The following is a 12,362-nucleotide window of genomic DNA, read 5'->3' as shown; positions in this document are numbered from 1 at the left end:
GAAGCTGAATCTGTCACTCACACACAGGAGCTGCAGGGAGGCAGTGGCTCCTCTTAATGTATCAGGAAACTGGTCTCACCCCGAAGCAACCCATAGCCTTGGCACCCAGGAAAGCTGCACGGGCAGACATGGGCCCCAAACACCCCAGACAAGCTGTGCTTCTCATCTGCACCTTGCTTGTGTCTCACCCGTGAAGGCACTAATTCCTCCAGGAGTGCTAGACAATGATGCCAAAGGAGAAGGGGGCAACACTTCAAGGTTAGGCATGTAGACGTCTAATTATGCTGTTACTAAGGGTTATTTAATTGACAAACTCTAGAAGGGAAACAAAGGGCAAGATAAGCCTGATGATGCAGCAAAGATGTCAAGGGGACACCTGAACAACGACAGTATTTCAGGTCTCCTGTCCTGAATGCATTCAGACAGCAGAGAGTCTGAGGCAAGAGGCTGCATTAAGCAGCCTCTACATTTTATTGGCATTCACCTCAGGTGCTGACGCTCTCGGAGGGTCGTTTGCTTCACTGTCACTCGAGTTGCTCTCCGTCTCTGAGTCTGAAGAGCTGTCTGAGTCACTGGTGCTCCCTGACTCCGGGCTGCTGGAATGTGCTGATGCCACACTCTTGGGCTGGGACTGTAGGGCACTGCAAGGCCACCATGAGATAAAATTAGAAAGCAGCATGGGTGAAGGTTACTTACTTATTATATTGACATGGCAGGATTCAAAAATAAAACTGAAACCCTGTGTTTTGGCACTGAGAGGGGAGGGGAGAAGGCCAAAGGAATACATTGCCATAGTCAAAAGATAAAGCACTGGAATAAAAAACCTCTGGAAATAATAAAACCTTCAACTCCAACCCAGTCGGACAAATACGTAAGCAGGACATCACTGCTCCAGTATGAAGCTGCATTTAGCCAACCGAAGTTTACAAAATAGCCAAAACTAACGAGTGTTTTTCTGAAAGCCCCAACCCTCAACGGAAAAATTTCCAATAAAGGCTAACAAGACAGAAACATACATTCCAGGATGGTTTCTCTTTTTTGTGTTCTCCCCCTTAAGTTTTTACTTCTTCATCTGTGTTACTTGGTCAAGGTGCTGTAACTGTTTCATTAACGGTCATGTCAATCAGTAGCATTTTTTGCAACACCCTCCCCTACTCAAAAGTGTTTTCCTCTAGCACTGACAATGGGAGTGGATGGAACTGAGGGAGAACTGTGACTTTTATGCACACCTTCTTTTTGTTTTGAAATGGGCTTACAAAATGTTGATTTGGTTTTTTTTGCTTTGAAAACTGTTTCCCACATTAGTATCAACACATTTGTATGATCTGGAGGCAAGCTCCTTGCTTATCCAGACTGATACTGTGAGAACACTCTATTTCAAGAGCTTGCAGAGACACAGATCACACCAAGAACTGACGTGCCCTTCTGCCAGTCTGACTTTGTAGACCATTACCCTGTGCTTGAAGAATATAGATATCAAGCCAAAAACATATGTCGGTGCTCTCCTATAGGAAAAATTCTGGGCTTCTCCACCTTTCTTCCTCTAATGCTGGCGTGTGGCTGTTCAGTCTACCTTGAATACTGCTTCTGACTAACAACACATGGCAGGAACTGCTTACAGCCAGCTGCCTTATCAGTAGGAGCTGAAATAGCCTCCATGAGCCTACCTAACCCTTTTCTGTTCTTCATCCACTTGGCTTTTTTGGGCTTCCTTCTAAACTAAAACTGGACTCACACCTCACTTGTCACTACTACAACTGAAAATCCCATTAGATCCAGTGTGATCTACATATACACTGGTGGAGAGGAAGAGGAGAAAAGAAGGGAACAGTTGGGGAAATCAGTTCTGGTTCACAGACAAAATCCAGCATGTCTGGATTATTACTTTCTAATCGGAGCTTTCCGTAAAACTCCACACAACTAAAGGCGATTTTCAACAGCAGCTTCAGGCAGCTAGAAACCAACACCTGTATCTACAAGAGAAACCAGGAACCCTTACCCATCTTCTACCCCATTAGTTTTGTTTTTCCTCCTTATTTGGTCTAGCTAGTAGTTTGGGAACAAACCTGTACCTTGGAGGAGCAAGTGAAGAAGGTGGCTTTTCAACAACCTGTTTTGTTCACAAAAACAAAGAGGAGAGGGGGAGGAAAGGTTAGCTTAAGGAACTCGGAACAACACAACAAGTTGTGATGATTTAAAGGGAAGTCTGTGTGCCTAGTGTATAAAACATCTAAAACTGACTTGGTCGTCACCACTCTCTTCACTATCACTGAGCTGCAGGTCGGCCTGGAGCATTCTGAAAGACAACCAGAAGACAAATATCAGCCAAGGCAGACACATTTTCAAGCAGCAGACACTGAAAAAGACTTAGTTTGCACTTGCCAAAACAAACAAACCTCCCACATCCTTTCTGAACATTTAGCATGCCCAATCTGCTAAACCTTGTCATTACCTGAATGAATGATAAAATGATAACACACAATCTAGGGATTTAACTGTGCTTTCCAACTGATCTCAGGACACTTTGCAATGGAGGTCAGTATCCTTGGCTGCCATCTACAGACAACAAAGACAAAGTTCCGTGAGCGGAATTCTAAACGAAGGTTACCTAGCACACTAACACAGCAGGGCAGGGTGGAAGAAGTCTGATCCTTGTACAGCAAGAGACTAGCATGCTACTAGACTGCACTGGCTCCCCAAGGGGCAGAAAGCATCAACTTTGCACCAGAAGCTGTGCATGTTCACTCTCTCTGCGAATATTTCTTCTGCCACAGGGGTTCTTTTTTTGCTGCTGAGGTCTCCTACACAAGACATAAGCAAATGCCAAGGTCAAGCCTATCACCTATTTCTTCTCTACACAATGAAATTCATGCTCCTGCACATCTCAGCAGTAACCGTAACATTGAGCAGTTCAGATACTTAAAGCAGTTTACAAGTGGGGAGGCATGAACTCTGTTCTACTGTTGCTAGAGTAGAAAGCAGGCTGCCTGCAAATGTTTCCAAAAGCATAATTTAGTCCTCTGCCTGCAGATGGCAACTACTGCTGGCAATTTCAATGTATTACCGAGGTCCTCAAAAGGCTGGAAGGGAAGGATTTATGGGGAGGGACCCGAAGTTCTCCCAAATTGCTATCCCCCTCTTTGGCAATGAGGCAGGCACCCCAAAAGGAGTTGGAAAACAGACAGGCAAAACTCTTGCTATTCAAAAGTATAGTGGTTTAAATCTTGAAACTAGCTGGAGACCGACTACTCAATGCAAAGAATTACACAAGTGTCATTCCAAAAATGGGATAAAAAGCTTGGGAACAGAGACAGGGGTTTTAATCAATCAGGTCAAAACTCTGTTTATTTCAACCTCATTTCAAACTAAGGGCTCTCTGTGAGAAATTTTTCTCATGCCCAAATAAGAAAAATAAGCTGTAACACATTTTATAGCAAGAAAACAAATACGAAAGATCCCCAGTGAACCACATCACCTGGGAAAAGTGAGGAGAGAGTTAGTGTTCCTGATGCTTGTTAGGAAAAGGAAACCTGCAGAAACTCTCACACTCTTGCAAGCCTTCATGTCAAATTATGAACAAAGCAAAAAAGATTTACGGCTCTGTGGGTCACCTCTAATGACTCTGAGCAGTTTGCTTTTATGATTCTGTGACAACAGAGGAGTAAAAACCTTGAATAAAAAAGTGATTCCCTTATTTAAACACTATCCCCACCAACTACACAAATTATTTTACACTCATACCAAAGCAACTGACATGCACGGAGATACTTTCATTGAAATAGGACCGTGTTTACTGCCGAAGGTGGCCACCATCTCACAACGAACAACAATTTCACAAACCAGAAGTGAGAAATCTGCTCTTGTCCATGGAGCAGGACAACATGAAGAAACCCCAAAGGTCTCCTGTGTCTACCAGTACAGAGCCAACCCCTCCTGCACAGGTGACACCTCCTGCAAAGGTACTGAGCCCACAGTCCCGGAGTACCTCTCACTGATGCAGAAGAGGTTCTCAGTGCACAAGGGCTCTGCCAGATTACACTTGTGAAGACGTACGTGCTTTCTTTGTTCAGGCATTTTGACTTTGCCATTCCCCTGTGACAATCCTCCTCCATCTCTCAGTTTCTACTGCCTCATTTCCTTACACACCTTCTTGGTGGAAATCACCTCCTTCCTCTTCTTTTACAGTAAACACTGAAGGGAAGCGCTATGAGACACCACCTTGGAAAACGAGGCCCCTGAATTTCCTACAGAAGGCAAATGGCACACAGTCTGCAGCAATCCTGCACACACCAACTTCACATGTAGGCTACAGCTGAAGCTTACTGCCAGTCCACCAAGACACAAAAAGGAAAAAAGAATAGCAGCAACAACACAGCCAGTTTCCACACTTCTGGGCAGTTGGGCCAAATGTCTACTGGCATCTCAATGAATTCTTTTAATTCTTTTTCCAACCTGTTAGGGGAAGTAGTCCTTCAAAGGTGATAATGAACAAACTTCCAGGGATGCTAAGAAGTTCTGAAAGTGTTTTCGGTTTTTTTTGTTTTGCTTTAGGAATTGTGGACTACAGATGTATTTCCTTTAGCAATAAGAGGATAATGCAAGGAAACATTACCTAGATCTTCTTTTAAATCTGATTTAACTGTTTGTAATAAAAAGGACTGCCTTTTTCACCTAAGCTGCTAGTAAATAAAATGCATCAGCATAAAAGAACATTGTAACTACTTAAGTTCAATTTAGAATCAAGGAAGAACAGTAAAACTTTAAATGAGTCTTAAATGAGTCATACTTCTGCAAGGATAGACAAAGCCAGTTTCCCCAAAACAAGGTTTCAACAAGTTGTTAAGTAACCTAGTTAAAGAAAATAAATCTGCTTTAATATTTTTACGGCTTTAATTAGCTCAGGAGTTAATAGATGCCAAGTTTTCATTTGCAGGACCTGTTCATTTGCAGCTTATATACACACCATCAATCTCCCTGTACAGCTATGTAAAAATAGCTCTTTTAGCAAGAGAAGCAGCACTAAAATTAATATTGCTTGCCAAACAACCCTACTGAAAGCACAGGCTGGTCCCTCTCCACCAGCCAGGTTAAAGATGCATCACCAAGAATGAGCTTGGCATCTCCCCTTTTAAAAGAAGGGCTACTTCCATTCCAGCACAGCCAGGTGCTAACTTCAGGGCTATATTCAAGAATGAAGGCCATCTGGGAAACCCTTGCACGCTCTGTAAAGCTGAATGCTTAATTTGGGCACACAGATGCACTGGGATTTCAACTTCTAATTAAACAGCACAAACGCTGTTTGTTTTCAGCCAGCTACACTCTGTAACACGAGCTACTCTAGGCAGCTGAATTTTCAGGCACATGAGCTTTGAACAGCAAAGAAAGCAAGCCCTGTTGTGCAAATGAAAACAAAAACAAAAAAGAAGGGATGCATCAGTTCAAGGGAAAGATGTAGAAGTAGTCCTTGGGCAAATCTCGCTTGACTCCATTTTGGACATAAAACTAAGCCACGCTGTTCCTCCTGCTTCAACTGCCTTCATCTATTGTAAGCACACATGTCCCTAGTAGATGACCGCTGACTCTGAAGTGCCCGCACGGACACTGAGCAGAGAGGGGGTGTTGGCTAAGGACAGAGCTATGTACCATGCCAAATTTACAATTCTGGACCTTTGGGCTAAGAAAGGAGTATTTTCAGATTCTTATCTACAGTAAAAGTCTCTTATCTCTCTGTCGCCTGGAAAACTGACTAAAGTGCTAGAGGGATTTTTACAAGCAGCTGAGAAGAGTTGAAATAAAGATGATGGTTGTAGGGTAGCTGAGGAGGAAGGCAGAGCCTGGAGCAGTTGAAACTAGTATTTTTAATAGTGCAGTGAAAATTTCCAGAAATTGTTCAGGAGGAGCAAGCTGGGGTGGAAGAAGTTGGAAAAAAAATTAAGAATGGATTTAGGGAGTAGTTGACTGCTCAGCAAGACACTATCTCACACTCCCAGCCAGTGAGGGCTCCTCTGCATGATGCTGGAACAGTATGGAAAGCGTTGTTCTACAGATCTTACAGAGCTTGAGTGCAAAATTCTACTTGAGTCTCAACCAAGATGGAGAGATGCTCTTCCTCTTACTTGTGACTAGCCCAGTTTTGTGGGTTTTTTTTAACTAAATTGTTCATGATAAGGAAAAGCAAAACAAGTGGAGCAAGCTTTGCAGTCTGTAGTTTGCAGCCTTCCATGGAACAATATATCATGGAGTAACATGAGATCTTTATATATCACATGAACTGATAGGCATTTAATGGTTCCACAATTGCCTTGCACACGCACCCCTTAGCCTTCCAGACATGGAAAGATTTCTGTTTGTTACTTGGGACTCAGAACCTATCAATGCTGCCATCTGGCCAGGTTAACACTGAAAGACTAATATCAGCTCAGACAAAACTACTTTCAAGCAATTTCTGTAATTAACCTAATTGATAGATAGCCACTTTCACCTACAAGGACAGTACCAAGTTATTTTATCCACCAACTTAAAATTTTCTATTGGAACGATTCATTTATTAGTTGATACTCCTTCCTAGCCTTGTAAAACTTTTATAGTGACGCTGGATAAACATCTTACACCGAGACTCAAATTCTAAGAAGCTTTCTTCTGAGAGAAAACATAACATGACAGGGAAAAGAAGAAATATATGAAGAAAAGTAGAAATATATATACTATTAAAAAAAGCTACTGAAATTTCATCTTCACCCCACTTTGCAACTAGTTAACATTATTAGAATATAATTGAGGTTTCTAGAAAGTCCACATGAAAGGTTTTTGTTTGTTTGTTTTTAAATAAAAATAAAATTAAGACAACACTTTTTAGAAAACTTTTCCTTGGGCAACTGCAGAAAGTTACACCCTATGATTGCTTTAAAGTGTCACCCCTAGTTTTCACAGTTTTCATAGCTGTAGCTTTACTAGGCCTCACAGGCTTTCAAAACAATATGCAGAATAGATCAGATTCAGTTTGTATCCCTTATAATTTATGTCAGTTGAATGCATTGCTAGTAGTTTGAATAGCACTAAGTGTGACAAGATGTTAAGTAGCCACAGATTAAAAGAGCAAACAAGCTTCAATCATGTACATAATAGTTGGGGGGGTTTCCTTCAGTTTTGTTTTAACACTGTCATTATAATCATGAAACAGCAATGTTTCTGTTGGTGAAAATTCCCTGCATTGCAATTTTCTGAGAAAAATCAGACTGATAAAACCATCATGTTCAGAATCATCAAGTAAACCAAATTTTAATTCATTCCAGGTTCTTTTAAGTAACTGCACAGTAGAGATGGGAACTGAGTCTGGTTACTTACGATGTTCTTGGTTGAGAACTAGGCAACGTTTCTGAAGGTGCGTCATACTGTTCTGTAAATCAAAAATGAATCGGTTGGTTTTATTTGCCTCACTTGTCGCATATTTTACCCTATGATCTCTGATCATGAGATCAGAAAGTCACTTTCTTCCAGGATGTAATTGTTTGCCATTGAGATTATTCATCATGCCAAAAGGGGTTTCCTAACAAAATACTGTTTGGTCTCTGCTGAACTGCTGCCTTAATTTCTAGGCAATGAATGTATACAATCTCTTAAACATCTTCTAAATTCATCACTGTTCAAAGCAGCACAGGAAATTGTGCTCCTCAATCAATGTAAACATTTGATGTTCTCTTCAACCTGTTAACACACAACACACAAAACTATCTATCAATACACATATAACAGTGTGTTTTCTTTGGATTTCTACTTACTCTGATTCTGTGCTACAGATCCAACATGCTGCAATTCCTAGAAAGAAGGGACAAAGTGCAAATTGAGAATAAAATAAATCAGCTCTCTCTCAATAGCACCATATCAGTGATTTGTTTTCTACATGTTACTTAGTGTAATAAATATTTTTACTAACTTGTCAAAGTATGACTTTGAAGTGTCCAATAGTCTAAGCTAGCCTGATGTACCTTAGCATGGACAGAAATGATACGTGCTACTGCCACCAAAAATGTGTTGCTAGCACATTAGTGGTATGTGCATTTTTGAAGAAATATTAAAAAAATTTTATAAAAGCTGCCAAACACTTCTGTTTAACACAGTCAGCAAATATTTTGTTGACAATAAAGATAAAATGTTTTTTGTGCTGCAACAGAGATGAGATGCTTAAAATATTTCTGAAAAGCAGTCACATTTGAAGCCCACAATTACAACAAAAGTGTAAGTCATTGAAACATTATTCATTCATCCCCCCATCTGGTTCAAACATCTTACAACTTTAAAAATACAAAGCTTGCTTAAAAAATAAGAAAGAGGAAAGATAATTACACTACCATATAGCCCACTCAAAAACAATTACTCAGAAGCACAATCTGATCTAATTCTCAGTAAAACAATGCATTGCAAGCAGCCATTACGCAACTCAAGATCCACTGTGCTTTAATTTATATGAATTCTGCTAAAGATAATCTTTCCTAACAGCCTTTATCTACAAAAAGGGAGACAAAATCAGATGAAAACACATGCAAGAGCCAGAAAGCTCTCTTCTAATTTATCAAAAGCCCTGGCAAAAAGAGGGTGTTTTACCTTTGCTGGGAATGGAAATTTGGAAGGCTCTGCTGTACTAGGCGTATGAATAGCTGTCAGGGGAGGTGGCCATGAGTGGGTCATTTCCTGGAAAGAGATTGAGAAGTGGCTTACAGTATTTTTGCTGATAGACACAGGTGAAGTTTTATGCTAAAGAGATTCATATTGATCTACCAAAATAGTCCTCGTCGACCCGATCATAAACCCAAGAGATGGTACTGCAGCAAGAAGCCCTCCTTTGAGCGCAGCAGCCAGACCATGGTAAGGACTTGCTCCTTTTCTGCAAGCATATTTGAATTGCCCAAGTAACAGCAATCTCAGTGAAGCCTGTAGAGAGTTAGGTACTTACTGTGTTTGCAGGATTAGGCCTCAGCCTTACAGCTATCACAGTTAATAAAGGGAAAAGTAAATAAAATCCGTACATGAGTAGTTCTGAGGTTTTTCAAAGCGCAGGACTTTCCTATTATGGAAGTTCTTATATCCCCTTACAGCAACAACACTCTGAAAGGCTCTTCATAGCTTGAGGGCGTCACCCAGAGAGCCCTGACTGCCAGCCTTTGCCCATGCTATTCTGCCTGAAACATTGGCTTTTGCCCTGAATGACCAAGAGGTCTTTGACGCAGAGCTCCAGGATGTAGTTTCAAACCAAAGAAAGAGACCGCCTGATATGCTATGTCTTTAGGAATCCTTCTGCCCTGTTCCCCTGCCCTTACTCTCACCCATCATCACTACCAGCTACTGGCTTCTTGGGCTCAGCCATGGTCCAGGTGAAAGCAGAGCACAAACATCACGGCCACGGGATAGGGCTCGGGAGGTGAGATCAACCTCCAGCCTGCCTCTTCTGGCACCACAGCTGGGCCCAGACGAGCGTGCTAAAACCTTGACTTGCACTGCAACAAACACACATGAAAAGCCTAGCAGAAAGATCTTTGTCTTGAACATACACTAAAATACTTTAATGGGGGTTAATCTAGACAAGGCCTTTGGGGAAGCTGGGGGTCAGAAATTTAGAACCACCTTGTTGAAATCACACAAGACAGACTTTTCTTGGCTCCTGAGCCTCAAGTTTTTAAATCCTGAAGAGCATAATAGTCACTCCAAGAAGTAAATGAATTCATATGGCCTGCCACCCTCACTGCCTTTCCAGGAATAGTTATCTCAGGATTTCCTGCTTAGTCCAACACCACCTCTGTACTCAAGGTGTGCACCCACCATCCCCATCCCTAGTGGCTGTCATCACAACCATTCCCTGCCAACTTCCCAAAGAAAGCAGCTTGCAGAGTAACACAATACTGGCACTTTGCTCAGCTCAGAAAGTTAGGAATTATGTTCATGCTGAACGCATCTCATGATGAGGATGCACCACACACAGCTTGCTCAGGGGCTTAAAAGAAATTAATGAGGAACCTGTCAGTGCAAAGTACATTTTTGTACTTTTGGCACCAAATAGACTGAGGTGTGAAAATCTCCACTGTGTTGTAATTTACAAGTGCCATTTTTTCATCAAGGCACAAATATTAAAGTTCAGAAGTGTCCCTAGTTTCCTTATCTATTAGGAGTACCATCAAATGCAAACATTTACAGGGAATGAAACCACATTGCTACCTTTGGATCTATAAGCAGGGATCAGAGCAATCTACAGGGGTTTCTGTGCAGAACTAGAAGCAGCCTACAACTAACCTGGGTAACTATGTGATCGCGTTGTTAACACCTTTGCCGTTTCCTTTCTCCCCTCCCACTGTTCACTGCTCACTTCACTGCTCGCTTCACTCACTAGCTGTGCAATCTTTCAATAGATGATAAACTCTTCAATACAGTGCACTACAATTCTTCATGTATTTGTACATGCTTCCCTGTGGTTGCTATAAAAATAGTGTTATGCATTATCAACAGGCAAGAAAACAGGACATTTTGTGAAACAAGAAAGGATGCAGTACTTCCCGGCAGAGTACTTGTGCTGCAACACCAACCAGCACGTGGCAGCTAGTGAGCACCTGTGCACAACGAACTACCCTTCAGCTAAAACACTGCCCCTACAACAGCTTCTTGAGAGCAATAAAGGCACCAGGATTTTGCAACCTGAAGCAACAGTGAGGGAAGTCAATCACAGAAACTAAACACCTCCATTAGGATTTCAGTGCCTCAGAACAGTATTTGACATCAAGGAACTGTCTTCTCTGTATCAGCATGACCAGCTTGCAGATCATAGTGCATTATCACACTGTGCACGGTGAATGGGTGACACGTACTTAGACCCAGCTACCAGGAGCCTGTGCATGGCTCACAGAGCCAGCTCTGACACAAGGTTACAGAGACAGTTTTGCGTCAGAGCTGGCTTAGCTTTGCACGAATGGACTGGCATTACAGCAAGGGAGAAGCAGCCCAGCAGCAGTGCCACGTGCAGGCACGTGGGAAGGACGCAGGTGTGTGCTCCTGTTCAGGGCCGTGCTGCTGGGGCTGGCAGCACGGACAGGAGGCAGCACGGACAGGAGGCAGCACGGACAGGAGGCAGCACGGACAGGAGGCAGCACGGACAGGAGGCAGCATGTCCAGCGCCTCTGGAGGAAGTGCACTTAGTAATGGCAACCCCCTGACTTGACAAAGCAGCAGCTCTGGCTGTTTCGGATGACTTGTCAGTCTTGCTCTTGGACTGCGCCAGACTGTATTACACTTACATACTAATAGAAAGACTGGTCTTACAACTCCAGCTGTATCCAAGGCTAACTTTTATTTTTACTTCTCCACAGCGTACCCCAAAACACACTTTTAGTGATTGCAGCATCCACTGATAGAACAGAAGCAGAGCGATACTTTTTTCCCACACACTACTTTAATGCATGCAAAATATAAGCAAACACAGAGATCTATTATTTAAGACCACCTACCCTCAAAATTTCTTCAATGGAGTGGACATCACTGGGAAAGGTTTGCTACAACAAAAAAGAGGGAAGCAGCATGAGTTTGTTTTGTTTTTACCAACTGACACAAGACAAACAGACGCACTCATCAAACACTGCTTATCAACAGTTCTGTAAGTTTCATGGAAGTCCATTAATAATATAATGCTAGCAAGAATTAAAAGACACATCAGAAGGGCAGTCAAAAATGCACTTCTAGAAAGGCTGTTGTTTTCAAGTCTCTAGTAGAAGATATATTCTAAGAATGAGAAGGAAAGAAAGTGAAACAGAGCTCATTAAACAGTGGTGCTCATTCAGCTGACAGGATTCTCTGTTTCATGACTTGAGTTCTTGTACACACCCATGTACACTCAGCAGAAAAACAAGACAGTATAAAGCTCTAAGCTTGGAGAAGGCAAAGTAGAGGTGGTTTTAAGTGGAGGAATCGTGCACCAGGCCCTTGAATGCCAGCTCTTGGACTCATGGGAACATCAACTGCCATTAAAAAATAGAAAAGCAATACAATTGTAACTTGTACAGTTCAGAGTAAAACCTTGAATGTACCACCGGGTAGGAGCAACATGGTGATTTCTAGAAAAGCCTGCAGATGACCTGGATCTGGATTGAGGGACTGCCCCTGTACCTCCCCTACCTGCTTCGCTGGAGCCCAGGCAGTGACCACCACGTGCCCGTCTGGCAGGGGCCAGGGCTCCCCAAGTGCAAGTGTGGTGAGGACCTCTGAAGGGAGGCCAGCTCCCTGGTGGTGCCCTGGCACTACCCCAACACCACCTGAAGGGGATGAGGAAACAGCTGGGGCAGCGTCTGCAGCTGCCTTCAACCAGCCTCACAAGCCCAGGCACGATG

At 42.5% G+C, this 12,362-nt stretch overlaps 1 protein-coding gene across 1 annotated transcript in view; it reads right to left on the bottom strand.

The window, feature by feature from the left end:
• LOC142033811 (AF4/FMR2 family member 1-like) overlaps positions 1 to 12,362 on the bottom strand; it is a 103,655-nt gene that overhangs the window by 26,219 nt on the left and 65,074 nt on the right. Inside the window, exons 4-10 of the mRNA XM_075034261.1 lie at positions 11,487 to 11,531; positions 8,602 to 8,688; positions 7,779 to 7,815; positions 7,345 to 7,396; positions 2,242 to 2,296; positions 2,073 to 2,110; positions 485 to 641 (exon numbers count right to left, since the gene is read on the bottom strand). Coding sequence (XP_074890362.1) covers positions 485 to 641; positions 2,073 to 2,110; positions 2,242 to 2,296; positions 7,345 to 7,396; positions 7,779 to 7,815; positions 8,602 to 8,688; positions 11,487 to 11,531 — 471 coding nt within the window. The remainder of the gene's footprint in view (positions 1 to 484; positions 642 to 2,072; positions 2,111 to 2,241; positions 2,297 to 7,344; positions 7,397 to 7,778; positions 7,816 to 8,601; positions 8,689 to 11,486; positions 11,532 to 12,362) is intronic.

The sequence above is a fragment of the Buteo buteo genome, chromosome 1 (genome assembly GCF_964188355.1).
Source record: "Buteo buteo chromosome 1, bButBut1.hap1.1, whole genome shotgun sequence".
Classification (NCBI taxonomy): Eukaryota; Metazoa; Chordata; class Aves; order Accipitriformes; family Accipitridae; genus Buteo; species Buteo buteo.
The sequence above is the reverse complement of the archived record's forward strand: the minus strand, read 5'-3'. Positions and strand labels throughout refer to the sequence as shown.